This window comes from Syngnathus floridae, chromosome 14, assembly GCF_059516105.1.
Source record: "Syngnathus floridae isolate MCC-2025c chromosome 14, RoL_Sflo_1.0, whole genome shotgun sequence".
In the NCBI taxonomy this organism is placed as follows: domain Eukaryota; kingdom Metazoa; phylum Chordata; class Actinopteri; order Syngnathiformes; family Syngnathidae; genus Syngnathus; species Syngnathus floridae.
The window spans coordinates 6269654-6294680 of NC_142426.1; the positions used below are offsets into that span (position 1 = coordinate 6269654).

The 25027-nt window shown below is 53.2% G+C and overlaps 5 protein-coding genes across 13 annotated transcripts; 2 read left to right on the forward strand and 3 right to left on the reverse strand.

The window, feature by feature from the left end:
* Nucleotides 1-218: 218 nt before the first annotated feature.
* On the reverse strand, nucleotides 219-8364 carry wdr33 (WD repeat domain 33). Of its 4 annotated transcripts, none has more exons than XM_088395514.1 (21): nucleotides 8147-8364; nucleotides 6712-6934; nucleotides 6442-6510; nucleotides 5999-6103; nucleotides 5804-5899; nucleotides 5231-5382; nucleotides 4593-4690; nucleotides 4310-4436; nucleotides 3735-3889; nucleotides 3513-3591; nucleotides 3318-3428; nucleotides 3044-3138; nucleotides 2705-2791; nucleotides 2464-2600; nucleotides 2225-2380; nucleotides 1626-2135; nucleotides 1503-1560; nucleotides 1053-1341; nucleotides 846-994; nucleotides 590-769; nucleotides 219-437 (listed from the first exon to the last, which is right to left on the reverse strand). In XM_088395514.1, the coding sequence occupies exons 2-21, from the start codon at nucleotides 6913-6915 to the stop codon at nucleotides 322-324; spliced, it is 2973 nt and encodes a 990-aa protein (XP_088251640.1). In that variant the 5' UTR covers nucleotides 6916-6934; nucleotides 8147-8364; the 3' UTR covers nucleotides 219-321. The 4 variants fall into 4 exon arrangements, with proteins under 4 accessions (XP_088251640.1, XP_088251638.1, XP_088251639.1 ...); XM_088395512.1 differs by lacking the exon at nucleotides 8147-8364 and adding an exon at nucleotides 7529-7632; XM_088395513.1 differs by lacking the exon at nucleotides 8147-8364 and adding an exon at nucleotides 7529-7629 and having other exon boundaries at nucleotides 1626-2132.
* Nucleotides 8365-9145: 781 nt separating this feature from the next.
* Nucleotides 9146-13608, forward strand: LOC148387299 (uncharacterized). The gene is made up of 10 exons (XM_088395411.1): nucleotides 9146-9363; nucleotides 9962-10027; nucleotides 10461-10554; nucleotides 11243-11326; nucleotides 11382-11602; nucleotides 11661-11874; nucleotides 12137-12238; nucleotides 12319-12411; nucleotides 12482-12703; nucleotides 13059-13608. The coding sequence occupies exons 2-10, from the start codon at nucleotides 10002-10004 to the stop codon at nucleotides 13077-13079; spliced, it is 1077 nt and encodes a 358-aa protein (XP_088251537.1). The 5' UTR covers nucleotides 9146-9363; nucleotides 9962-10001; the 3' UTR covers nucleotides 13080-13608.
* adhfe1 (alcohol dehydrogenase iron containing 1) lies at nucleotides 13316-16975 on the reverse strand. Of its 2 annotated transcripts, none has more exons than XM_088395402.1 (14): nucleotides 16828-16975; nucleotides 15903-15940; nucleotides 15763-15803; nucleotides 15641-15694; nucleotides 15410-15564; nucleotides 15142-15338; nucleotides 14961-15038; nucleotides 14773-14878; nucleotides 14553-14705; nucleotides 14383-14481; nucleotides 14242-14320; nucleotides 14076-14172; nucleotides 13846-14003; nucleotides 13316-13770 (listed from the first exon to the last, which is right to left on the reverse strand). In XM_088395402.1, exons 4-14 carry the CDS (start codon nucleotides 15692-15694, stop codon nucleotides 13687-13689), a joined length of 1260 nt encoding a protein of 419 aa, XP_088251528.1. In that variant the 5' UTR covers nucleotides 15763-15803; nucleotides 15903-15940; nucleotides 16828-16975; the 3' UTR covers nucleotides 13316-13686. The 2 variants fall into 2 exon arrangements, with proteins under 2 accessions (XP_088251528.1, XP_088251527.1); XM_088395401.1 differs by lacking the exon at nucleotides 16828-16975 and adding an exon at nucleotides 16561-16667.
* Nucleotides 16976-18906, forward strand: tmub1 (transmembrane and ubiquitin-like domain containing 1). Its single transcript, XM_088395418.1, has 3 exons — nucleotides 16976-17134; nucleotides 17824-18147; nucleotides 18410-18906. Exons 2-3 carry the CDS (start codon nucleotides 17852-17854, stop codon nucleotides 18774-18776), a joined length of 663 nt encoding a protein of 220 aa, XP_088251544.1. The 5' UTR covers nucleotides 16976-17134; nucleotides 17824-17851; the 3' UTR covers nucleotides 18777-18906.
* On the reverse strand, nucleotides 17575-24904 carry LOC148387302 (dynein axonemal heavy chain 17-like). 5 transcript variants are annotated; one of them, XR_015862401.1, is made up of 21 exons: nucleotides 24536-24904; nucleotides 24283-24458; nucleotides 24011-24197; nucleotides 23765-23864; nucleotides 23625-23710; nucleotides 23440-23565; nucleotides 23091-23237; nucleotides 22787-22873; nucleotides 22555-22719; nucleotides 22114-22478; nucleotides 21755-21956; nucleotides 21444-21590; nucleotides 21279-21384; nucleotides 21090-21193; nucleotides 20898-21017; nucleotides 20611-20757; nucleotides 20281-20454; nucleotides 19982-20218; nucleotides 19709-19878; nucleotides 19281-19634; nucleotides 17575-18858 (listed from the first exon to the last, which is right to left on the reverse strand). XR_015862401.1 is itself a non-coding variant. In XM_088395387.1 (21 exons), the coding sequence occupies exons 1-21, from the start codon at nucleotides 24875-24877 to the stop codon at nucleotides 18805-18807; spliced, it is 3378 nt and encodes a 1125-aa protein (XP_088251513.1). In that variant the 5' UTR covers nucleotides 24878-24904; the 3' UTR covers nucleotides 17575-18804. The 5 variants fall into 5 exon arrangements, 2 of the variants coding, with proteins under 2 accessions (XP_088251513.1, XP_088251514.1); XR_015862399.1 differs by having other exon boundaries at nucleotides 17575-19145; XR_015862400.1 differs by having other exon boundaries at nucleotides 17575-19145; nucleotides 19228-19634.
* Nucleotides 24905-25027: the final 123 nt, after the last annotated feature.

The window sequence follows — 25027 nt, forward strand, 5'->3', positions numbered from 1 at the left end:
TATATTTGGATGAAATTTTCAGCGGAATAATTCCCATTATAATTGCCATGGGGAAAAAAAACTGTACAGTGTTTCCGAATCATTTGGTGGTAGTAGTGGTGTGTGTGTGTGTGTGTGTGGGGGGGGGGGGGGGGGGGTCGTTGTCCATGTTTCCTGCTGGTCCACAATCCTTCGCACGTCTTGATCCAAAAACAGAACAATCAGATATTTGAGCAGGATTCAAAGCTTCCACGTGGGTATTTATTGCCCAGTCAGTGAAAAGACAAAACATAGAAATCTCATACAAAAAAATGAGGAAAGATTAGCAGCCGATGAAGCTGTCTAGCGCCCACGGCCCCTCGGCGCGCCTCGCAAAGGGGGGCCCCCTCTCCTGGGGCCGGGCCCCCAGCCACCCCGTGCGCTACGCCCGTAGCCGTCGTCCCGCTGAAGAGATCGACCTGTGGGGTGGTGTGTGTGGTGGACGAGAAGCATACGTGCTATGTTATTCTTTCAAACCCTGCCACACGTGCTTTCAATACAAGCCATTGTCAAGCACCAAATTGTGTCAAGCATTTTTAAATCTTTCAAATGTCACACAAACAAAACTGACCTGCATCTGAACCCGGCGCGTCTCGTTCTCGGGGGTCGACCGTTCCCGGGCCATCCTGCCAGGGTCGTTTCCGTGGCGGCAGCGAGGCCATGTCCATGCCTTGCAAGGACAGCGACCGTTCACGGCCCGCCGGGGACGCGCTGTCGTGTAGAGAGAGTCCGTCGCGGTAGCCGTCGGGACCTCAACACATCCCAGGGCACACGGTCAACACTAGCCGGGACCCAGAAACCAAATAGTAAATCAAGTATGAAAGTACCTCCTCGTGGGGGGCCCCCGCCTCGAGGCCTGGCCCTGACCCCGGCGTCCCAGCCCATCCCGTCTTCGAGGGCGTCAAAGCCTTCCTCCTGGCCCGCGTAGTCCTCAGGGTAGCCTCGACCTCCGGGCCGTCCCGGGCCTCCTCTGAACCTGAACCGTTGACAGTTTTGGCACTCGGGTTGCCCAAGAGAAGATGAGTCTGGCTTACCTGTCGTCTCGCCGCCCTCGAAACTCCCCCAAGTCTCGGGGGGCACGGTCTTCGGGACCCCAGTTGGCCGCGGCGCCGCCTGTTCGGAGACCCGCCCCGACCCTGTGTCCTGCCGTCCCCGGAAAAGCGGATCCGGGTCTCCAGGCCTCCTCCCCTCGGCTGTGGAAGTCATGGCCCCCGTCAAAATCTTGCGGTTTGTGCTGTCCGTCTCCCCAGAAGTGCTCGTGCCCCCCGCCGCCTTGGCGGTCAGGGGGTCCCATGTGGTGGTTGGGGGCCGGCCCCCGGGCGTCTGAGGGAGGGCGAGACAGACGCAACAAGGATACTAAAGAAGCTGTGTGGGACATGGTCCTTTTACAGTTTTTGACAGAGCAAAACATGTGCTGCTTCCGTGTAATCAATTCCACTATGATCACAAGAAATTGTTTTTTGACAGCCAAGACTGCGGCCCACCTTTGTTGCTGGGGCCCTGCTGGCCCCTCCCGTGCATGGGGGGCCCTGAAGTCTGGGCCTGCAAGCACCAAAGAGCACGAGTCAGGAGGACCATGGGCCCACGTGTGATGACGCCACACTTACCTGGTGCTGCATGTAAGGCGGTGCCTGCATGTTCCCCGGGTGAGGCCCGTGCATCCCGAAGTTATGTGTCCTGGATGGGGGTCCCATCATGCCCCCCTGAGGTCCCATCATGTTTCCTTGAGGCGGTGGCATCATGCCCCCCTGAGGGAGAGCCCCCTGTAAATCCCGTGCCCCCATTCCTCTGGTGGGAGGTCCCATCATGCCCCCGTGAGAGCCAGGCACTCCTCTGGCTGCAGGGCCCAAGTTGTGCGGTCCCTGAGCGCCCATGTTCCTGGAAGAGGCGGTGTGTCTCTGCATGTCTGGCGGGCCCATCATGGCCTGCCCGTGCCCGGACGACGTGCCCATCTGAGCGGAGGGCATGAATGAAGGCCCCATGTGGGGGGGGCCCATGTGGTTGGACTGGGGAGGAGCAAAGTTCTGCTGCACTGCGGGACCAGAGTAGGGGGGCCCGGTGCCCTGCTGGGAGCCGTCCGAGCTCATCTGGTTCATGCGGTCCATCTTCATCTGCTGCTAAAAGAGAGCCGCTGATCAGCTGGCGACACGGCACGCGTGGCCCACGGCACGCGTGGCACGCGTCACGCGTGGCCCTCGTCACTCACCTCCAGTAGCTTGGGGTTGGTGTACTGCAACGCCGCCATTTCCTGCTCCAGCTCCACCTGACTTCTCTTCTTGCTGTCTCCTTTGGGCTCCGCCTTGCGCTCTTTGGGGCCCTCTCCAGACGGGGGCATGGAAGGAACTTTATTTTCCGCCCAGGCCTGCGGAGAAGATCGTGGGTCGGGTTTCCCGGAGTCGGAAGATGGCGACAATCGGGTTGTGTGATTGACAAGCACGAGCTGACCTGCTGGAACTGTGCCGGGATGGGTTTGGCGTAGGGGACCTTCTTCTGCGGGACCCTCTTGTTGTCCCTGCCCATCACCTCATCCATGCCCCAATCCAGTCCCGGGATGGACATCTCATCTGGCCCCGCCTCTTTATCTGGACACAATTGCAGCATCTTAGCTTTTGTTTGCTCTTTTCCCCTTTGTTTTCTTGAACAGGTCACAAACTCTTGACGCAGTCCGTCGGCAAAGACTACTCACGCGTCTGTTCCTGCTCCATGGCGATCTTCAGCTGCTCTGGAATTCCCATTCCGGGGATGGCAGCCATGCTGTTTGGCTCCATGTCATCTGTCACCATACACGCGGATTACTATGGCAGCTCCTAAACACTTGGGCTCAATAATTTTCATATTTGGGCTATTTGCAGCGGAGCTCCGCTGCGTTTAATTTGTCATTACTTCATTTTCCTAACCGGTGTTTAAAATAGGGAAAAAGCCTAGTCACGGTAGCGGGCACGGCACTCATCGAGATTCTCCCTTATTCGTGTGAGCTGACAAGCTATGGGTGCGTTGAGTATACGTGTCGTGTCACGTGACTGACCGTAGTCCACGCCGTCCTCCGACATGCCAGGGAGAAGATTGAGGTTGTAGCGGTCCCTCATTTTGTCACCGGGACGATTCCTGGTCCAGAATTTACTAACAAACACAGAGCACACTGTGACTTTGGGCTCGCGACTCAGAGTGGAAGAGCGCTATTAGGTTTGAGACATAAAATCGAAAACTACCAGCGGTAACCAATCAGTCCATCTGATCTGCGTAAAGTCAACTTTTTTTTTTTTGTTCTCCACATGCAAGCGTGCGGCAGTAGACGCTACCTGGTGTGGTCGTTGGATCCCGAACAGAGGATGTGACCGAGCGGGTGCCAGGCCAAACTCCAAATCATTCCCTCATGCGCCATCTCCATGCCACCCACTTCCTTCTCCACCCTGATGCCGACAAGCGCAATGTAAATGACACGCTCCGACTTGGACTGGATGATTGGGAAGGCGATCCCAGGCGCGCATTCCTACCCAGCATTCCAGAAGAGCAAAGAGCCGTCCGAGCCGCCGCTGGCAAATAGCCCCTCGTGGATGGGATGCCAGGCCACCGCTGGGAAAAGAGCATAAGTACTCCAGTTAGTCGCGCCAAGAGAACCATCTCTTCAAAGATGGCCACCAATGGTCAAACGGTGAAAGATGGCGCGCTTCGATTGCTATCAACTTTGCGACGGGGCGATTTAGACGGCGGCTCACCCGTGGCTTCCTTCTTGTGACCCCGGAACACCTGCAGCTCATCCTTCAGGTTGCGGATGTCAAAGAGCTTGCAGAGGTGGTCGCGTGACGCCGTCAGCAGCCAGTTGCCATTACTGTTCCACTTCACCTCCATCACCGTGTTCTTGTGGGCGTGGCTGAGGAGGTCAAGGATGAGCATGCGCAATGGCTCCAAATGGCTCGCCGACCACAAATAGCGTTTCTTTATTCGTTGACGCGTGACAGCCACCAAACAAAGGGTTTCATTTTTTGTCTTTGTCATTACTTCAAACACAAAAATAGATGACGCAATAGAGGGATGGATGGCTGGGTGCATACAGCACTTGGTGTGATTCGCTAAATCATGATAGCGACCCGAGTCCAAACTAAAAGTTCCGTCTAACAACAGAAATGAATAGAAATATGCACGAAATAAAAACAATCAAACATAAACCACAACAATAGAACAAAAAAAAAAAAACATTGTGATGATCAATAGTAAAATGAAGAAGGAAGAGGGAACATCACCCCCCTCTTCCCCATCTTTGTGAAGATGAAGGGAAAGAACTTGGACTCACAGGGTTGCCAAACTCTGTCCGGTCTTTGGGTCCCAGAACTTGATTGGCTGCTGACTGTCTTTGCTGCCGGACACCACCAGACCTTTGGTGGGGTGCCAGTCCACGCACTTCACATCGGCACCGTGACCTGCACACGCACACACAAAAACCATTCAACGCAAGCTTACAAGCAGCCCCCACCAGGTTGGTATGGTCAAAAACAAAAAGAGTATTTGGAAAATAATCATAAATAAAAGGAGAGAAAGACCAAAACCAAGGGACGTGCTGATGGGGGTTGTACTACCTCGAAGGATGCGCTCTTCGTGGCAGCGCTGGAAGTCCCAAATTCGAACGGTGCCATCGTCCGAGCAGGTGGCGAATTTGCTGTCCGTGGGTGAGAAACTAGAGAGGACACAGGAAGCGACACGTCACACACACTTCAGGGCCGCCGCCAAGCTCGATGACTCCGGTCTGGGGGGGACCCTTATTTCCAAGAGTGGCAGAGTAGTTGGGAGCGTGACCTTGAGCAAGACACAGACACCACCTTCCCCTGATTGGCTCCCCTCAGCCTAAGTTCAGGTCAAGTTTTAGACCTGCATTCAGGTAGAGTACGAGTTAACGAGTAAAATCAGGTCCTAGTGTGTGTCGAGCTTCAGGTTTGGCTACACATAGAGGTCCGGGCTCAGAGGATTAGGGCGGGTATCTCGATTTAGACCGGGGTTTTTGGTCCAGGCTGGACTTGGGTCTAGGTTTAGAAGTGAGTGATCACGGTCCCGCATCCTGCCGGCGTTTGCTAGGTGGCGCTGACACACAGGAAGCGTGATCAACTTTATTGATGGCCGACAAAGTGCCACTTTGGCCTTTATTGACGCCACTTTATTAGCAGACACAACAAGACACACGAGAAGGCAGAGGAGGGAAAAGTGGCGATCGGATGTAAACCTGGCTTCTCTCACGGCCTCCTTGTGTGCCTGAAACATCTTGACGTTGTTCATGTTGGACTGCCAGTACTTGACGTAGCCGCCGTGATCCGCCGTCAGCATCCACATGTCGTTGTGCGACCAGGTCATGGCGCGCACCGGGCTGTCGTGAGCCTTAGGTAGGTCACAAAAGGCCGCATCAGACTTTGGACCTTATTCACAGGTTCAGATCCCCCCCCACCAATATTATTGATGATCTTTGTACGTCGGCGCATTTGTAGTTTTCCTTGTGTAAAGTTTTTCGTGCCATTCAACTAGTAGCAAGTTCATGTTTCACCGGAAGAGTTATGAAAACACAAAGGTCGAAATGTTCTCCAGTCCAGCTTTACAGCGACGTCTTTTACATTGCCCCCTAGTGGCCAAAGCGCGGACAAATTGTTAGATTTTTTTTTTATCCCATTGAATGTTGTCAGAGCATATGCTTTTATGCAGTATCATAATAGAGACTACCCCGAAAACATTTTTAAATCTTATTTCAATTTGTGGAGATTAATTGTGGTTTCCCCATCGGACGAGCGGCACCACGCATGTTCACCTGGAGAATGGTCTCAAAGTTGAACGTCAGCCCGTTCCACAGCGTGAATTCGCCACTGGACGCTCCCGTCACCAGCCGGCGCCCCTCCGGAGTCCACTGCGGGCGGGCGTGCGTGTGTGTGAGCAACAACAACAAAATAAATGCAGGCGAGCTTTCCCCGCCGAGCACAGAGCCCGGCAGGCACGACCAACTCACCCGGATGACAAAGACGGGACATTTGACTTTGTTGGTGGACGTGCGCACAAACTTGGTGGTGACGGCGTTCATGGGATTGTTCAGCATTCCGATAGGAGGGACCAACTGTGGGACACAAACGCACACGTCAGGTCACACCGCTTGATTCGCTTGCCACAAAACATGCAAGCTTGTCCCTCAAAGCGTTGCACACATGACCTTGTTGAGGGCAAAAGTGTCCAAAACGTCTCAAGAGTAACCGTTGTCGGTCATCCTCCGCGACACTTTGGTGGCGCTAGCGCAACACCTTTTCTCAATGGCAGCCAGATTTCTTGGGAAGGATTTTAACGCTCGCCGCTTGCTTTCTAGAAAATTGCATTCTGGTGGCAGCAAAGCGGACGACGAGGATAAAAGTATGAAAAGAGGACGAGGGAAGCAGACGAGGACGAGGAAGGCAGACTCACGTCATTGTAGCATCCGGCATCGGGTTGGATTGCTCGCAGGTCGCGATGGTCTCGTTGCCACTGACGATTCTGCGGGCAAGAAGGCAGCAGCTGAGCGACGGAGAGCCGAGTGATAAAGAAAGCTATCTCTGGGAAGTTTTCAAGATTAGAGATAAAACGACCCATTTTTCATCATTGAGGAGTTTTTGTTCAAAGAATCAGAACTTTTGTTTATATCCCTTTACTATTCCAGAAGAGGGTATTGCTTCAGAAACCCAATTGAATTCCTACCTGTAGGTATCTGATGACAGAGGGGTTGTAGTCGATGGTTTTGCGGTTGACGGCCTTGCGCATGCGCTTGCCGTCAAACGTGAGCTGCTGCATGGCCTGCTGCTGAGCAAAGTCGGGCCGCTTGTAGAAGACCTGCCGCGGCGCCTGGTGCTGGAAGCGCGGCATGTGGAAGAAGCGCTGCGGAGAACTCACGTCCGTCGCCATGTCTGCGTTCTGGGCGGACCTGCGTCAAAAACGGAATGTGACCGCGTGTCCGAAAAAGCCACATGCCGTGAGTCTGCCCCACCTGGGGGATCGTCTTGTGTGCCAACACCGTGAGTTTGATTCCCGCAAATGACAGTGTGCATGTGTGTGACCCAAAAAAAAAAACACCTCTTTCAACGTATTACAGAAGACTGACAGGCGCAAGCTATACCGTGGCTCTGAGAGCAAGTGACAAAACATTGAACTGTGACCTCTACGAGCTTTTTGCAGGACATTTTGAACCAAACACGGGACGAGCAAGTATCAATAGCAGATATCGCATCGGGACGACTTCTGTGTATCACTCACTCGTGAAGACCGCCAATAGCGGTTGCCGACACAATTACAAAAATAAATGGTCAGACATAAATTTAGTCCTCCTCGCCAGGAGTCGGTGTTGCGCTTCATCACATACATCAGAAGGAAAGTAAACCTCTGCATGTGTATTTTTTTCAAAAACACGAATACATTATCCATGTGACAATGAATTTATAAACAATATTTTGGACAGTCTTGCATTTGCAGTCATTGGAATTGAAGCGAATAATTCCTCATCCCCAGAGGCCAGTTTTACCCTCTGCAGGCGCTCGAATTGACGGTCACATCTATCCCGTCCATTGGCAAACGTTGTCCAGGCATCCCGGCTTGATGACGCCATAGACCGGAAGACATTTGAGCTGGATTAGTTTCAAACCTTCAACAGAGGGTTTGGGCAATTTCAAGTTTGAAATGAGCTCTAATCAAGCCATCGTTTATCTAAATGATTGTAGATGGTCGATAAGTTGCGCTTGAACATAACACACACATACTCGAGAGTGTGTAAACGAGAAGAGGGGCTTCATCGGTGACGCTTAAATTCAACACGTTTAAGCTAAAATCACTGTTGATCCAGAGGCTACAAACTGTTCGTGAGCCTCAATGTTAGCATTGCGCCTCGCCAGCTAGCTAGCTAGCGCGGTTAGCGTGAGCGGCTCACTCGTGAAAACAAGCGTAATGCGAGGAAAGCGGTGGCCGGCATCCAATAAAGTGGAGGTTTTGTTGTCCATGTACGTTAACGGCTGTTTCGGGTCGATGCCATCAGAGAGAGTGCGTGTTTTCTCGGGCTGGTTTTGTCCCGTTTGCTAGCCGCCAGGCTAACAGCGGCCCGCGGTTCCGTGGGATTCGGAGGCCCCCGAGGCTTCTCACCACTCACCCGAAGTCTCCGCGGCAAGCAGAGCTCGCAGCCTAGCGAGCGGACACTAGCTGCGGGCTCCTCCCGCTGTGGTTCTCTCGCAACTCGGCACAGCAAATCTGGATCAAATGCGTCCACTTAAGTCCACTTGGTGCCGCTTTAGCCGGCAGCTAACATAAGCGGCTGCGGCGCAAACATGGAACGTGACGTCATCGCGGCATGCGTAGACCCCGCCCCCAGCCCAGCGTGCCGGCTCCATCGCGTCCTTACGAACCGTGACGTCACCGCAACGTCGCAAACCGAAACAGTTGGACGCAAAGCTGACTGAAATCTGTCTTTGTCAATTTAAATAGGCTTGGCACAAAACTGTAACTCGTTTGCTTTATGAAAGAAAGAACTTGAAAACGATGAGTACTGTGCAAAACAAAATTTTTCTCCGTTGATAATATGATTCATTCATTAGTTTTATTCTATTAAAATAGCCCCCATTTTTTAATATTGTATGTATATTTTTACATTTTTTAAACATATGATTAAAAACATTGCACATTTATATTTGTGATGGTTGGATAATGCTTGGATAATGTTTGAAAAATGTTTTTATTTAGGTTCAATTATCTTTTTGGTTCATTTTAACAACAAAAGTTGTATTTATATCCGCAGCTAACATAAAAATAAGTTAACTGTATTAAAGAGATTTTAATAAACATTAAAAATTTTAATGTTGAATAGACGTCAAGATGTTCAAATATAACGGCATAGCTCAAGCTACCTAACTAATCACAAGTGCCAAACATTTCCGTAAGATGAGATCACTGAATATGATCACTGAACATGAGTGACAAAATGCTCCAAACGTAGTGACTGCCCAGTGTTGCAAATCAATGCATGTCACAATTTCCTATTGCTATTGAACATGACATGTCGTTTGGAGATGAGAAATAAAACGAAGGGGGGGGGGGACTTTTTCCAGCTATTTCGTCATAAAGCCAAGGTGACGTATAAAGAGTGGCGTCATAGTGATGGCGCCCAATGGGCGAGCGCCTCTTTGATGGGGCGGGAGTTGGAGGCCAAACGTCGGACGTCGGCGGTGGCTACGGACGGACGGGCGACCAACATCAGTTGCGCTTTCCCAGCGCTTCGATTTGGCCCGCAGTCGCTTCGATCACTTGCGCAAAACATAGCTTAGTTTATTTTAGCTTATCTTAGCTTAACCTCTCAACCTTTTGAACTTTAAGGTGAGTTAACTGTCGTCAAACACCCTCAACGTCACTTCTTTATAATTGGTCGCGGCCATTAACTACAAAGAGCTCGTTTTAACGTCTTTCGTAGGATAGAACACAGCAAAGCTTGATCATCTTGTGATAATTGTCACGCTTTTACTGCGAACGTTTTAGAATGTGCTTTGTTTTTCGTGTGACAGTAACGATTACTATACTGTGTGTGTGCGCGCGCGTGTGTGTGTGTGTGTGTGTGTGTGTGTGTGTGTGTGTGTGTGTGTGTGTGTGTGCGTGCGGATACACGTGTATGTAAATATGTATACACAGACACACACGCATATATATATGTATGTGTATATATGTATGTGTATATGTTATATATAAATATATATACACATACATATACACAAAAATAAACACACACACACACTGAATTTATTTTGTTTTTTTTAAACCACTATTATGACACAATCGCCACCTTGGTGCCGTGCTTTGAGCCAACTTGTGGCAAACAGCGGACTGTTGCGTGTTCACGTCGAAGGGCGCCTGGCCCAAGCGTGTCGATGATGTCGTTCTTGTTTACACCGACATGCATGTGTTTTGATGTGGTTGGCAGGCAGGCAAACCTGCTTGGAGCGTCGGCCAGCAGCCTCACGATGAGCGGCCGAAGCCACAGATCCAGGTTAGACCTCATTCGCACGCCGCACACCCATCGGTACTTCCCAACCTTTGTTCAAACCAAGCGAGCTCACATTGACAGTAGAAATGTGACACGGCATGGCACCAAATCTAAAAGTACCTCGAACCAATGGTAGTGTCGTCTCGACGGGCTCCCAAGTAACGTAAATTTGGCTTTTACGTTGCTGCTAGTGTCACATGAACGACAACAGAAAGTTTAGCCATCTTGTTCAGCCTGCCTGTGATCCAAATGGGTGAACAAAGACGCAAATATTCAGCAAGTCGTGCGGCACACATGGCCCGCCACCTTTGTCGGTGAGCGTAACGTGCCTTGCCTTGCCTTGCCTTGCCGTGTCCTGTCTTGTGTTGTCTTGCCTTGCCGTGTCTTGTCTTATGTTGTCTTGCCTTGCCGTGTCTTGTCTCGTCTCGTGTGCCAGCACCAAGCGATGCTGCTGCTGCTTGCCGGCCAAAGATGAGCGCGGACGATTTGCCAGATTGACTCCACTCAAGTCGGAATGGGTGAAAGAGGAGGCAAGTCCGCTCGCTCGTCTCCTTCAATGAGCAGAACTGGCAAGTGGGACTTGTGTTGTGCCAACGCGGAAGAGCTGCCGCTTAACCAAAATGGGACAAATGCTGACGGTGCGACCAAGAGGAAAAAATCTAAATTGGGCGAATTGGAGGAAGGTGACTCAATCTAATTGTTTTGAATGTGGAAGGAATTGGTTGAGTAACGAGGAAGCCTCATTGGACAACGCCATTAGGGAACGAGGCAATTTCGGCCACATCAGAATAGCTCTGCAGACGCTAGCTCGAAAAAAGTCTGCGTGGCCCTGCGAAAAAAAAAGGCCAGGATACGGAACAGCTTAACTTTATTTGAAAGGTTGGCAGTTATGCGCTGGTTGACATGAGCTTCCATGTGATTGGTCGCGTGTGATTTTGTGCAACCACCCCTCACGTTCATGGTTTTTCATTTTGGGATCTCCCAGAAACCTGGCACTTGAGCAGGACTTTCACAGAGGCAAATTGTCAAAATCCTTGAAAATTTCGTGGATAGAAAAAAACACTTGTTGGACACCCAAAATGCTGCGGTTACCAGGGGCCACGCTGACCGACTCTTTGTACCCAGCGCACATCCCGAAGGAGCTCTTGGGCGTTGGCTCAGCGACGGAGGCTCGCCTCTGCGGAAGGGTGATACTAACTAAGACTTGGCCTTGGACAGGGCGAGGCCTCGGTGGCTGAGTGGGCACAGGAGAAGTGTGTGGAGCCGGTGAAAGGCCCGTGGACGCTGGAGGAGGATGAGCGGGTAAGTGAGCGGGCTCCTGACCCGGAGCCTGCCGCGTGACCCTGACGTGTGGCAGGTGGTGGAGTTGGTGCACAAGTTTGGCAAGAAGCATTGGTCGCTGATCGCCAAGCACATGCGCAGCCGCAACGGCAAGCAGTGCCGCGAGCGCTGGCTCAACCACCTCAACCCCAAAGTCATCAAGAGCAGCTGGACGCCTGAGGAGGACCGCATCATCTGCCAGGCACAGCGCCTGCTAGGCAACCGCTGGGCACACATTTCAAAGCTACTGCCTGGCAGGTAGGTGCCCCGCCCACACGGCCCCACCCCGCCATCTTTAACGTGCGTATCTCCTCAGGCCTGACAACGCCATCAAAAACCGCTGGAACTCCACCCTGAAGAGGAAGATGCAGAACGAGGCCCCTCACAAGATCCTCCACCGGCACCCAGACTCGGGCGTACACCGCACCACCTCCTCCAGCTCGTCCTCGTCCAGCTCGTCCTCGTCGGCCGCCTCCTCGTCCTCGTCTTCCGCCGAACAGGCGGCTTTCAAGGGCGACGCGGCTGGCGAGGTGCCCACCACGCACACGCCACATACAGCACGGAACCACACGTGGCCAGCAGAAAGCTGGCGCTGGCTTTAAAAGGTCTCTCTGAGTTTGGCCAGTGGCCGACGTATACCGCGGCACTTATAGCTGTCTGTAAGAACTTTGAATACGCAACGATCGCTGCCCAACGTAGAGCCCAAACATGGGATGTGTCCATCATTAAGCTTGTGTGCTAGTGGCTAACCTGCGGCGCTAACCTCTCTGTCATGTCACATGTACACTGTAGGAACACTTGATGAGCAGTGAGATTCTCAACATGCTGACCGACTGGAGCCCCGACCACAGTGGCGAGCACAAGGACCGAGCCGCCGGCTTCTCTTGCTCGGAGGTAAGCGCTCGTGGATGACGACCTCCGGGTGGCCCTCTCGGAATTGGAGGTCCGGCTGATGGGCTGTGTTTGCCTTTCAGGACCATGTCATGAACAGCGAAATCCTCAACATGCTGAGCGAATGGAGCCCCTCCCACAGCAACGAGCACAATGCCGTCATGTCTCCCTCTGGGGTGAACTGCCGTCCTCGCCGCCTGTCTGGCTGGCCGTCGGCCCACGAAGCGTGACTTGATTTGTGTTCAGCTGTTGAGTCCAGGTGATGGCACGGAGGCTTCCTTCGAGGAGGAAAGCCTGGCGAGCAGCGAGCATCAGGAGGGGTCGCCCTGGGCCTCACACGGCCGCGCGGCGGACAGCGGCGAGTTACTGTGCTTCCCGCTGGTGGGTCAGGAAGTGTGGTGGTGCCTGCAACCCACCGACGACGCCGACGTGGGCGAAACGCTGAGGATCAAAAGCGAACCGTTTGAGGTGAGTGTTACACGCACCTGTCAAACTCAAAAAATGGGCCAACCTCACCGATGGCCACCAAACGGGTCGGGCTGCTGCAATCAGCCAGCCTCTGAAACGAGCGTGGACTCAAGCGCTCTTTTGCACGACCGGTAAATTTGCCCATTCTCTCACGTTTTGAATCTTTGTTGCTCCAGCAATTCCTGCTGAAGGTCAAACGCTTACGGATGTCTCCATGACAACTTTTGTCCGCTTTGCTTTGCACAAAGTGTCATGTCAATGCCAGGCCATCGGAGGGCGCTGGGCCCAAACTTTGTGAGAACATGGAGGATGATTCAAAGTGGATTTTGAAATGGATTGATGATTCTGTTTGCAGAAATGTGGGTGGAGCCTGTGAATCAATATGAAGCTTCCTATCACATCTGCTTCTTGTCTCCTTTTACAACTTTTGCTCATCTGTTTTTGGAGATGTGCAGAAGTAAGACTGCATGGATGGAGATCTACATCTGTATGGGTATGCAGTAGCAGCGAGCGAGAGCACTTTTATTTGAAAACGTGTGTTATTTGATTGATTTCTTGGGCAGGAACAGCACTTGAATGCACTTGAGCAGTTTTACTTGGAAACGCGCCATGTTCATTGCATCTTTTATTTGATTGATTTCTTGGGCAGGAACAGCACTTGAATGCACTTGAGCAGTTTTACTTGGAAATGCGCCATGTTCATTGCATCTTTTATTTGATTGATTTCTTGGGCAGGAACAGCACTTGAATGCGCTTGAATTTTACACTTGGCTATTAACATAAAATCCAATGATTGATTGGATTTCAGCACCTCTGTCTTATTTCACTTCAGAGCCTAGTTGCGATTTGACGAATCGTCAAACCTTTGTATCATAGATTTCTGAATAAAAAAACAAATCCCCAAATCAGTGCCGATGTCATCACTCGCGTTCACCTGGCTGCTTTGCACCTTCACGTTTGGCACGTGACAGAAGGAAGCCGCGTCAGTAGAGTTTCATGGAGGCCTCGAACAGACGCGTCAAGTCGTCCTCGCTGTGCTCACGGGGACTAAGTTTGGTTACGCGCTCCTAAAAACACATGCAAAGGTTTGTCGCCAAGAGCAGACAGGAGAGGGCGGAGTCAATCTCAAACGAGCGCGCCACCTGCGGGATGGTTCCTCGGACCAGTGCAGGCACGTCGTCTTGCTGGTACCCGACGGCGGCAAGGCCGTCCTCCACCTTCAGCTCAAACAGGAAGTGACGTAAAGCGTCGGCCAGCACGGCACCCGCGTCCGCTAGCTTGGCACGGCTGATGTCTGCGCCTTGAGGTGAGGCCACACACATGTCACCAATTCCGGCCAACGCCACATTGGAACCACCTGATTCGTACGTACCCAAGATTTCAGCAGCCTCTAGGTGGCGCTCCGGACACGCTGGAGCTGTGAAGCCGAAAACCGCCGGTGCGGTCAGGACCACCGAAAGGCCGTGAGGCTGGCGCACACACACGGAGTTGGACGTCCGAGTGCAATTGGGGCACGTTAATTGGAGGGTGACACTCACCACCAGGGGGTGCTCCACGTTGTAGCCGTCAGCTTTGTGCGTCTTGACATTTCCAGCAATGGGATAGGACATACCGTGACTGGAATGAGACAGGACATTGGGCCACTGCGCCACACCAAGGCGGTCGCAACAAACGCTCACCAAAGGTGGACACCGGCGTTTCCGAAGCCGATGCCGGCAAACACACTAGCCAGGTGCATGCTGGAGCGAGCTTCCGCATCCTCCTGGTCGTTGACCGCCCTGCCAAGTATGACCGCAGTTGAAGAGTGCCATGCCATTTGAGATGCCCATGCCGCATCATCTTGCCTTACCGTTTCATGTACTTGGCGACCTGTCGCAGGGCGTGCCGCGCCCACACATCGCTGATAGGATTGCTGCCTTGGTAGGCGGGCCTGCTGAGGGGATTGGGGGGGCAGGGGGCCCGCTGGTGGTACGGCAGGGCGGTATAAGACTCCAAGGCGTGGCTGCGACAAAGGACAGCATGGTCAGAGCATCTGTTCGGCGGCGGCAGGCGAGAGAGCAACCGCTCACCAGAGGACGTCAAAGCCGCTGTTGGCAGCAACCCTGCTGGGCATGCTCAGGGTGTGGAGGGGGTCCACCACACCCAAGGTGGGGCGCAGGGTCCGGCTGGCGATGCCTCAACGCACAAATGACGGAAGGGACTTTTCCACTTTGCTTTCAAGCATTTAGACTTGGGTGGAGCAACTGGCGCTCCTTACCTGTTTTGGCCTTCAGAGGCTCGTAGTCAAAGATGGCCACCCCCGTTGTCTCACTGCCGGTGCCGGCGGTCGTCGGGACTGGGGGTTTTCGAAATTAACAGCGGCCATCGTTGCCGTGCCCACATGGCAAGAGTTCAGCATCTCCATGGCAACGGCACAATAGTTGACCATTGCCGCTTACCTGCAATGAGCGGTTTCAAGGCGCCGGTGACCGGCTTCCCTTTGCCGATGGGAGCGTTGACAAAGTCCAGAAAGTCGGCATCGGGGTGACACGAGTACAGATTGGCTGCCTTGCAGGTGTCAATCACGGAACCGCCACCCACCGCTACAAACGCGTCGAAGGCGCCCTTCTTGGCGAACGCGATGGCGTCTTTGAAACTGCAGATCAACAGCGGCTAGGTGAGCAATCACAGAGCAGGATACCTGGGGCAGGGTGGAGCTCGTCTCACCTGCCGTCTGTGGGCTCCACGCGAACGCCCTCGTACATTTGGTACGGCACGCCACTCTCAGCCAACGATTCCAGCACCGCTTTGACGGGCGGGAGGCAGGACAAGTTTGCGTCGGTCATCACGCACACGTTCCGGGCACCCAAGTTCTGCAGGTCCTGCAACGTGAAAAGCAAGCGCCACTTTCGCCAACGTAGCGGACCGATCGTTAGAGGATCATTCGGCGGTGCTTACCATGCCGATCTCCCTGGTGACCCCCTCTCCGTATCGGATGTTGGAAGCGGCCATCTTCAAGGAAAACGCGTCGCCGTGACGATGAGTAACTGAAGTGTGCTTTTGATGGCACCGCATGTTACCTCAAAAGCGTAGTCCGTCTCACGCCGGCCACTTGGCACCACTGCCAACAAAGACGTCAGGGATCAGCAAAGGCGATCCTTCGCAAGTACTCTCATGTAGTTCATTCGTTCATACCGTCCACTTTATTTTTATTACTTACCTTTATGGAAAGTGTTGGAGTGAGCAGGACACCTGCACCTGTATGCACACACACGTGCACAACATGATCACGTGCATGTTGCCATACATACATAACACATAACAAAATAAACCCCCTCACAATATTTAGGAACACGGCTTGTAAACAAGCACTGCAGTCAAGCTACAAGTAAACAAATGCTAGCGATGGCATTTAACACATTATTGTGTTGTTCCCCAACAATTAAACAACACCTTTGATGCAATTCATCTGATACAACTACTCAAAATACACCCACAAGTGAAAACATAGAGCGCACAGCTCTAAAATCAGCAGAAAGACTGGCACCAATGTTATGAAAACAAGTGCATCTAGACACGTGGCGTGGGGGCGTGGCATCACGAGTGACAGCTGAACTTTGGAAGGCTTGGAAGTTGCAACCACTCGCCAGAGACAGCGCTTTCAGGGAACGAAGGAACTAAAACAAATAAAAACATGACGCCTGTATAGTCATGACACTGGAAGCCTTAGAATTGATGCCTGTGACAAATCTATATTTAAATGCCCATTTCTGACAGTGCAGAGCACTAAAAGAGCTCTAAGGGTGATCGATTTAGCCAAACGTTTGCGTCGCATGCTCCTCGCAAGCATTCGTTCGTAAGAGTTGTTTTGTAATTACGTGGCGCGCTCGAGCTGCATCAGCAGACGAACAACTCGATCCCGTGCCACCGCCATCTCTCCTTCAGACCCTGCACAGTCCACAGTGCGCACAAATATCCGCTGACGTCACCACCATCCTTCTTTCAAAATAAATGTCCGTCGTGTACTTTTACAATACTTTTACTTTTACACACCAAAAATAAATTTATTTTAGGGGGTGGTTCGGGGGTCAAAATAATGGGTTTAATTTTCCGAGGCACATCTTTACGCCGACTTAAATATTCACCTGTGGCTGAAGTGAGGCACACGTCTTTAGTCCATGACTGTATTCCAACAACTGTGGCTAGATAGTCATCAAAGCAACATAGACGGCAAAGGACAACATATCACCCCTATGGAGGTTAAATATATCAAATATAAAGAGGGACACTGACGTTGACATTTTGTTTGTCGCTTCAACAAAGCGGCCAGCAGGGGGCAGCGGGAGACAACACCATAGAAGAAGACAAAGTAGAAGTGTTGGGGGTGACGCCAAGCCATTAGCACAATTAGCTCTAAGGCTAACAGTTAGTATGACGCCTAGACTCTGAACAGTAAGTAGCTTCTTGCTTCTTCCCCACGCGCTAACAAGAACCGGGTTTGAAATTGGAGTTGAGAGCAGATAGCTGCCGTTTTCCGGTTAATTTTGCTTCACTTCCGGCCGGCCCGCCGGGTGACGCGATTATCGGTTAGCATGTAGCTATGAGCATCTTGCGTGATCATGACGTCAGTGGGCATCCGAGGAAGCTGACAAAAAAGGCCCGCAAGCTGGCTGACAAGAGTTCGAATAGCAGCCAGTCGCGGCAAATGCTTGCTGAAGTCTGCTGTTCCCAGTCCAAACTCTGCTCACTGTTCTTTTAGGGCTGGGGGACCTGACTGGGACTTCTTTTGAGGGCGTGGGACAGCAAAAAACTATCAATCATGACACCCAGAAGCATCGTGGAGGTGTTAGCGTTTAGGGCAGTAAATAAATAAATGACGAAACAATGACAAATCAGGAAGTGGCTCAACAATTTATGGGCAAATGAAAAGAACATTCTGAAAAATGCAAATAAGCAGTTGATGGGCTCAAATAGGCAGGGAAGGGACTGCGTTGCACTTGAAGCTAAAAAATTCAGAGAAAAGTTATGAGAAGCAATGACATTTGCAAATGGGGGGAGCAGCCAAGATGGGCAATGGAGCAAGAGTGTATCATAATGCCAAGTCGAGTCGGAAAATCAAACATGTGCCCCCCACCCTTCAGGTGCCGTGCAATCGGCTGCTGGGCGGCGATGGCTTTGATCGAGGGTGTGGGTGATGAGGTGACGCTCCTGCTGGTTGCACTGACGGCGGCGGCCGTGCTTCTGCTGGCCTGGGCCTCCACCCGCACCTCGGAGCCACCGCACCCGCTCCACCCCGCCTCTCCTCGGGCCGCCTCTCCTCCAGACCAGCCCCCCGCCTCCACCACGGAAGCACCGGCGCCTGATGGCGACTTCCAGAGGAACATGGTACTCAGACTCAAGTTCCTTAATGACACGGAGAGAACGGCGCACGTCAAGCCCCAGGACACCATCGGCTACATCAAGAGGTAACTTGCTCGCTAGCCGCCTCCATTTGGCATCTGCCTCAATTTATGTCTTTCATGGATATTGCTTGTGGCCACCACCAAGTTTTTAATTTAAAATAGCAATGCATTATGAAGTGGAACTTCAAAAGGATCCTTAAGTGCAAGGTCAAGAAATAAAGTGTTTTCCTGAAAAGTCCCACGCAGCTTTTTTGTCTTTCATGGGCTGCGAGTGCGACAGTCTCAATCACTCTCACGTCGCACCCTTTGCCTTTTTCATCGGCAGGACCTACTTTGCGGGTCAGGAGGGACACGTACGTCTCATCTACCAAGGTCAGCTGCTGCAGGACGACGGTGCCACGCTGGAGACGCTCCACCTGGCGCACAACTGCGTGCTGCACTGTCATGTCTCCTCACAGCGCACGGCAGCGGTGCCGGTTCCGCCCGAGGGGGCAGTAGGGACGGGTATTGCGCGGGTCCGGGCAACGCTGAACGCCGGCGGCCTGATGGTGCCGCTGCTGGGGCTGGCGCTAGCCGTGCTGTGGTATTGCCAGATCCAGTACCGCCACCTGTTCACGGCGCCGGCGTCCGCCTTGCTGCTGGGCCTCACCGTCTTCCTCAGCCTCCTGGCCTTCGGCGCGTACCGCCACTAGACACTGGCGCTCCTTCCGGACCGCGTCCTCATCTTCTTAGTGCCTCTTCCGTGTCGGTTTCTGCCACCAGATGGCCACCCGTCTGGATGTTGATGAAAGAAATTCTATTAAATCATTTATTTACACTCTATGCTGTGATGTGTTTCTTAAAATTTGGGGCTTGTTTTGGGCTTTTTCTTTTCATTTTGTGTTTTTTTTTTTTTTTTTTTTAGATCTGCCGCCGCTGATGACATCGATGACGGTGAGGTGCATTGTGGGTAATATGTAGGTGGCAGTCCTTTGAAGAGTAATGCCACTACAGTCATGTGACTTTAAAAACAGCAGCAGCGATCATATGCCCTGCTCTTTAATTCATCTCACGGCGTCGCTCTGAAACACACCACAACATGGATGGATACATCAAGTGCTTTGTTGACAACAAGCATTCCAGCAAATACACACAGCCACGCACAAGAACACATTTGGGGCGGCTCCGCACTTAACGCCGCAACTAGCGTACTCAACTGTGGCGACCCCAAAAGGTGCTGCTGCAACATCTCCTGAAAGCTTTGCCACTTTTTTTTCATGAAGAGTGGACCAAGTTTGCCAATGGATTGACTTGTTTTCCCCATTTTTGATGGGGGTGGCATTTGAAGCGGGCTGTGTCGACCTTTGCACCTTCTCCCCCTCCTGGGAATGAAGAGTGACGGATTCCCAAGAACACGGCGATGTCGCCATCACACCTGCAGCAGCGTGATGATTTCGGGTACTTCCACGTTGACCGTCTCCAGGAGCAAGATGGTGTCCGTCAGGGGGAAGTTGCGCCCCGCAGACTTGTCGCCTTCTTCTTCATCGTCATCGTCATTGCGCCGAGACATGCTGAACAAACACGATTGATTCGAGACTCATTTGCTATGATTGAACTTCCGAGCCAGGGCGGCCTTGCGCTTTACCTGTGACGGACCAGCTTGAGGAGGTGCTGCGTGTACAAGCTGATCCAGTTGTTGATGAAGAGGCGAAGGCTGTCTTTAAAAGGTCGGAGGTCAACCTGCAGCCAGCCGTGGACCAAGTCATAGTCCTCCAGCTCGTTCACCTCCGAGAGCTGCTTCTGAAGGTTGTTGATCTGTGGGTGCCCCCCCCCCCAAAAAAGCAGTGAGGATACGCCCTGCGTCTCCAAAAGGAAGCGAGCCACCTCTCAAAAAATGCAACAGTCATCTTGCGTTCACCTCTCGTTGGAAATCGGCCAGCGTGGGCGGGACCTTCTCCACCTCCTCTTCGCCCTCTTTCAGTTTCCTGCCGTACATGAGGAATTCTTGCATGACACCGCGTTTGTGACTCAGCCACAGTGGCGAGAAGCGATCCAGTCTGGCCCTCAGGAGTTCTGCCTCCTGGTTGACCTCCTGCAAGTGCTGCATCACTTCCTTTTCCAGCTCGGCTAGCTCGGTGTTGTCCTGCAGCGACTCCTGCGGCCGCACAAAGAGTTCGTGTGGCGACGCGCCAATCGGCGGCGGCGGCGGCAGCTCACCTGATAGTTGCCTCGGTGAGCGCCGGGGAGCCGGGGTGGCAGAGCGGCGGCCGCGAGGATGTCAGAGATGAAGGACTTGATGACCTCGGTCAGGTCAGAGGTCACGGACGGATCGAAGACGCTTCCTGTTGGCTGCAGCTGCAGCGACACCTGCAGCAAGGGGCCCCCGGAACTCTGCACGCACACACACAGTCAGCACACTGCAGATGCTGTGGCCCGGTTGCAGCCATTTGGACAGCTGGAGAAGTTGCGCAAATGAAAACCAGCCAAGGTGGGCAAAGCTCACCAAAATATAGGATTGCATCAGGTCCTTAAACTCCTTGCACTCACCGCGGGCGATGTGTTCTGCGACAGGAAGTTGAGCGAGTGTAGCAGCATCTGCAGGACGCCGTCCTGCACCACCTGGTCCATGTGCCCCAGGTAGGCCAACCACTCAGGCGACGATTCGTCCTTCACGCCGTACCGGAACAAGCTCTCCTGAGGACACCTCGTCATTGGGATTTCCGTAACAACAACAGCAACGCGGCCCAGCGGCCACCAACAGTTAACATCACACATAGGGGGTTTGACTCCGCCCCTTTGCCATATCCAACTTGACATCAACGGCCTGACCTTACCTTGATCAGACGAATGACCTCCGAGCCATCCTCCCGCACACGCGCGTAGCTCTCTTCCGTAGCTCCGCCCCTCTCCAGGAAGTCTCCGGAGCGACTGAGCAGGGGAAGTGCCGCCCAGCCCTGGGGACGGGGCAAACGTCACAAGCTAGCACAAAGTTGTTCGCGGGCATGAGGACGCTGGTGTTGACCAACCTCCATGATGGTCAACAAGGCGGCCATGTTGGCTCGCGCTTCGTTCACGGAGGCAAAGAATACCGCCAAGCTCTGCCTCTTCTGCTCCATCAATTCGTGGACACCTGAACACATACATGCAGTCCCTGAATATGTATTTTCCAAACTCTTGAGCATGATCAATCACAAGTCACATGACCTCCTCCTCACCTTTACTGGTCCAGGTGCTACGCTGTAGCTCCAACAGACTCCGCCTCTGCTCCTCCAGCCCATCCCGAATAAGAGGAAGCTCCACAGGCAGAGCCTTCTCCACCACCTGGAGGGCCGAACCGGCAGTCACAAAAAGCTTTGACCAGCGATCCACCGTGCACGTACCTGGTTGTAGGAGGACACGATGTTGGTAAGACTCAGATAACTTTTGGCGATGTCTCGTCCGCTCCGCAAAATTTCAGCAGTCTCTGGACGGAGCTCCAGATCCTTCTCCCAACGAGCCTCTTTGATGTCCCTCAGCAGCCCCTCCAGCTGGACACACGCACAGCCGTGGAAGAAAAAAGGGCAAGCAAGTGCTCAGTCGGGGTATCCCCTAACCAGACCCATGCTGGGCAAAAAGCAAGTTGCCTTTTGACACTCATGAAGTGGGCCACAATTGTGCTCCTCTGACAAGCCGAGCTCTGGTGACAAATAACCTTTTGTCCGCAGGGGATTCCCAAAACGCCGAGCTGCTCCTGCTGCTGCTTCTCCTCCTGGATCAGCGGAAGCTTGAGGACGGCAGCGGCGTCTTGGTCCAACTGGCGGCTCCACTCCTGACGCACGGAGCTTCGGATGTCCAGCACCAGGTCAGAAATCTTCTGGAATTTGTGACGCACCGTCTCGCTTGACTCCACACACCTGCGCACATCCAAAATCACTTGCGGGACGATGACGACCGCACATTGAACTGAGTTTTTTTTTTTTTTGGTAAATAGTGTTCATCTTGATCTTCGGAACAGTGTATGAAGACTTTTGCTATCTCTGCTGCGCGTGTGCGGTTGTGCATTGCCCTTACAGATGTTGGACTGCCTGGAAGTTGTGCAGAACATTGTTGGCCCTGAGCATGAGTTGCTTGGTCCATCTGAGGGTGACAGCCGGCGACGTGCTGAATTTGGACGAGACCTCTTTCTTGGCCTTAAGCTTAACCAACGCCTGCACCCTGTCCAGTTCCCGCAGGACCATGTCCACCAGCTTGGAGAGCTGAGGGCGCAGCTGGTCCCGGATGGCGGGGCGCTGCAGCAGCGGCCCAAATATGGTGACCACCTTGACGGCGGCGGACGGCAGCGGGCATTCGTCAAGCGCCCCTTGCAAAATGGACACCAAGCGAGCCTCCAGGTGGGACACGTGCTCCTGGAAGGAAGCGGCCTGCTGCGCAAAGCTCTGAGGGTGGCAGAAGGGGCGGGAGTCAGCGCGGCGGGTCGACCCCGCTCAGAAAGACCGCAGAAAGGCCGCTCACCCCATCGGCGGGCTCGGTGGCGTCGCTCTTGCAGTCAGCCAGGACTTGCAGCTGGCGCAGGAAGTCTCGGCACACGCCTTGCACGGTGCCTGTCCATATCCGCCCACGACTGCCGGCCACCACCACCTGCTCCAGCTGGATCTGAAGGCGCACGCGGAACACTTCCTGTTTGGGGAGACGCACAGGAAGGTCAACGTGGAGCAGCAATACAAGTGCTCAAGTGCACGCTTGCCTGGATGCTTTGCAGGCGAATCAGGAAGTCATCCAAACGAGAGAAGACCAGATGAGATGGAAACTCCCAGCTGTGCAAACCTCTGTCCTGCATACAAAGTTGCCATGGTAAGCCACAACATAAGATACTTTTGCTCACTGTGTTCCCTAATGCAACAAATGAGGGGCAACGCAAAGTTATGTTGCCCCCGAGCGAGCGAACTGGAGGGGGGGAGGAACGGATTCCAGTCAAACGACATCAAAGCAAAAAGGTCGCCCGCTAACTCAAAGTTAGCCGCCATGATGACAGCGGCAGGTTCTGGCACCTCCTGTTCCAGCAGCATCCTGTGGTGGATGTATTGGTCCTTGAGAGTTTGCAAGGTCAAGGTCACCACTCGGACATCATCCAGAACTTGCGCAGGATCCAAAAGCAGGCCGCGCATCACTTCCCGTCCGTGCAGGAAGTCTCTGCTCTGGAACACGAGAACACAAGCATTTGCACATTTCGCTATTTTATTTTACGAGGTGAGCCATCGAGCTCAGCTTTTGTTCTTGACGCGTTTTATCTTGTTTTGATAAAACACCTGAACTGGAAACATGTCACTTTTTTTTCCTGCCCGCGCCATGCCTGATGGTGTGATACCAACGTTTCAGATCATGACGGCAGCAGCGTACTTTCTCGATGAAGTAGTTGCAAATCTCCTCCAGGAGGACGACGATCCAGCAGGGCTTGCAGTGAAAGTGCGACCTGATCCACACCTGATGGACCTTCTCCATCACGACGGCCATGTTGTCCCTCAGCTGTCACAAAAGCAACCCATGATGTTCATAGTCATCACGAGCGTCAGGTCATCTCTTACCTGCGAATAATCCAGCTGCTCCAGCTCCTCCATCTGATGCTGCAGAGGCGCAAGGTTGTCGTTGGCGTCCTGGGCCTCGGCCAGTCCTGAGGACTGACAGGTTAGCTCAAGTCCAGCCCGGGTCGCCGGCTCCTTTTTACCTTTTTGGACGTCAGCATGAATCTCTTTCAGGGTGGCGCTGTAGGCCCCCTGGGCAGACTGAAGTAAGGACGCCACCTGCTGGGCGCTATCACTCGACATCTGCAGCGTCACAAGCAGAGAGAGCGCAGACGCGCTTCAGACATTGATATGGGGGTCGACCCAGAAATAAGCTAAAACCAAGAAATCCGAATCGAACTATCTGTAACGACGACGTCGGCCACAGCGTGCGTTGAGCATGTGCTGACCTGCTGCAGGATGAGCTGCAGGTTCCGGAGTCTGTTGCTCCAGAAGTTGAACTCCTCCGATGGTGGCGGTTTGAGTCCATCCAGGAGCGCCTGGGCCGGGTTCTTTTGCAATAACTCCGACACCAGTCCAGCCCATTCGATGATGACCGACTCGCAGGCGTGCAGCAGCTTCACGTCGCACGTCTCCCTGTCTCAAGAAGAGAGCGTGTGACCGGCGCCATCAGCAGCAACGTGACAAGTGGCCACCCTCGGACTCGCCATTGCGTCCTGACCTGTCCTCGTCGTCATGGAGACGTTTGGGAAGTGGCAGAAAAGTCCAGCCTTCCTTGCGAGCCTTCATGGCGAGAGCTTGGTTCTTGAGTCTCTCCATCAAGTTGAGCATCTCCTCAGCCGCCCCCGGAGGCCAGCCGTCCTCGTTGGCCGGGTTGCTAAGCAACGGGCAGATGACCTATGGGGACAAAGAGGGGGGGGGCGGCGCCAGTGCCAGTTAGCGCCGGTCATACGTATCGGCGGCGGCTAACTTACCTCCTGAGTGAGCGCGGCGATGAAGGTGAGTACGTCCTCGGAGTGCATCTCCTCCAGCAGCATTATGTCGTCCATATTATCGGCGCTCACCGCGTCTTCCTGCGTTTTGCCCAAGCAGATGACCTTGCGGCCCTCCTCAGGAAAGTCCGAGCTCAGGCAGCCGCTGCCGTCGGCGTTGACCCACACGAAGAGGTTGATCATCTCCTTGGTGTTGAAGAAGGTGTTTAAGTAGGTCTGGTGCTTCTTAGCGTTCAAAAAGTCTGGCCACTTCTCCTCTTCCAATTGCAGGCTTTGCACCAGCAGAAGCCTCAGGTACTCCACGCGCTTGTCGCCGGGTTCCATTTCTCCCTTTGTCCCCTCCTGACTGGCCGGGACTTACCCACCTGTGCAGACGACAAGTCCGGCATCGCCTTATTCGACTGCTTTGTCACACAGAGCGCCATCATCAACTCACAGCTGTGATGTCATCACCGCTGTCACCATCATCCGCTT

What these genes read in the sequence shown, in the direction of transcription:
- tmub1 (XM_088395418.1), top strand. Translation starts at nt 17,852, where the DNA reads ATGGCTTTGATCGAGGGTGTGGGTGATGAGGTGACGCTCCTGCTGGTT. An exon ending in ACCATCGGCTACATCAAGAG is followed by an intron (nt 18,148 to 18,409) that starts GTAACTTGCTCG and finishes TTTCATCGGCAG; the next exon opens with GACCTACTTTGCGGGTCAGG.
- LOC148387302 (XM_088395387.1), bottom strand. Translation starts at nt 24,877, where the DNA reads ATGGAACCCGGCGACAAGCGCGTGGAGTACCTGAGGCTTCTGCTGGTG. An exon ending in TTCCAGGCAGTCCAACATCT is followed by an intron (nt 21,957 to 22,113) that starts GTAAGGGCAATG and finishes GGATGTGCGCAG; the next exon opens with GTGTGTGGAGTCAAGCGAGA. An exon ending in GAATCCCCTGCGGACAAAAG is followed by an intron (nt 21,591 to 21,754) that starts GTTATTTGTCAC and finishes GCGTGTGTCCAG; the next exon opens with CTGGAGGGGCTGCTGAGGGA.
- adhfe1 (XM_088395401.1), bottom strand. Translation starts at nt 16,616, where the DNA reads ATGGCGGTGGCACGGGATCGAGTTGTTCGTCTGCTGATGCAGCTCGAG. An exon ending in TCACCAGGGAGATCGGCATG is followed by an intron (nt 15,565 to 15,640) that starts GTAAGCACCGCC and finishes TTCACGTTGCAG; the next exon opens with GACCTGCAGAACTTGGGTGC. An exon ending in AGCGGCTTTGACGTCCTCTG is followed by an intron (nt 14,706 to 14,772) that starts GTGAGCGGTTGC and finishes CCTTTGTCGCAG; the next exon opens with CCACGCCTTGGAGTCTTATA.
- LOC148387299 (XM_088395411.1), top strand. Translation starts at nt 10,002, where the DNA reads ATGAGCGGCCGAAGCCACAGATCCAG. An exon ending in GGCCGAAGCCACAGATCCAG is followed by an intron (nt 10,028 to 10,460) that starts GTTAGACCTCAT and finishes CTCGTGTGCCAG; the next exon opens with CACCAAGCGATGCTGCTGCT. An exon ending in CGGAATGGGTGAAAGAGGAG is followed by an intron (nt 10,555 to 11,242) that starts GCAAGTCCGCTC and finishes GGCCTTGGACAG; the next exon opens with GGCGAGGCCTCGGTGGCTGA.
- wdr33 (XM_088395512.1), bottom strand. Translation starts at nt 7,626, where the DNA reads ATGTCTTCCGGTCTATGGCGTCATCAAGCCGGGATGCCTGGACAACGT. An exon ending in CATGGAGCAGGAACAGACGC is followed by an intron (nt 2,601 to 2,704) that starts GTGAGTAGTCTT and finishes AATTGTGTCCAG; the next exon opens with ATAAAGAGGCGGGGCCAGAT. An exon ending in CGCCTTACATGCAGCACCAG is followed by an intron (nt 1,561 to 1,625) that starts GTAAGTGTGGCG and finishes TGGTGCTTGCAG; the next exon opens with GCCCAGACTTCAGGGCCCCC.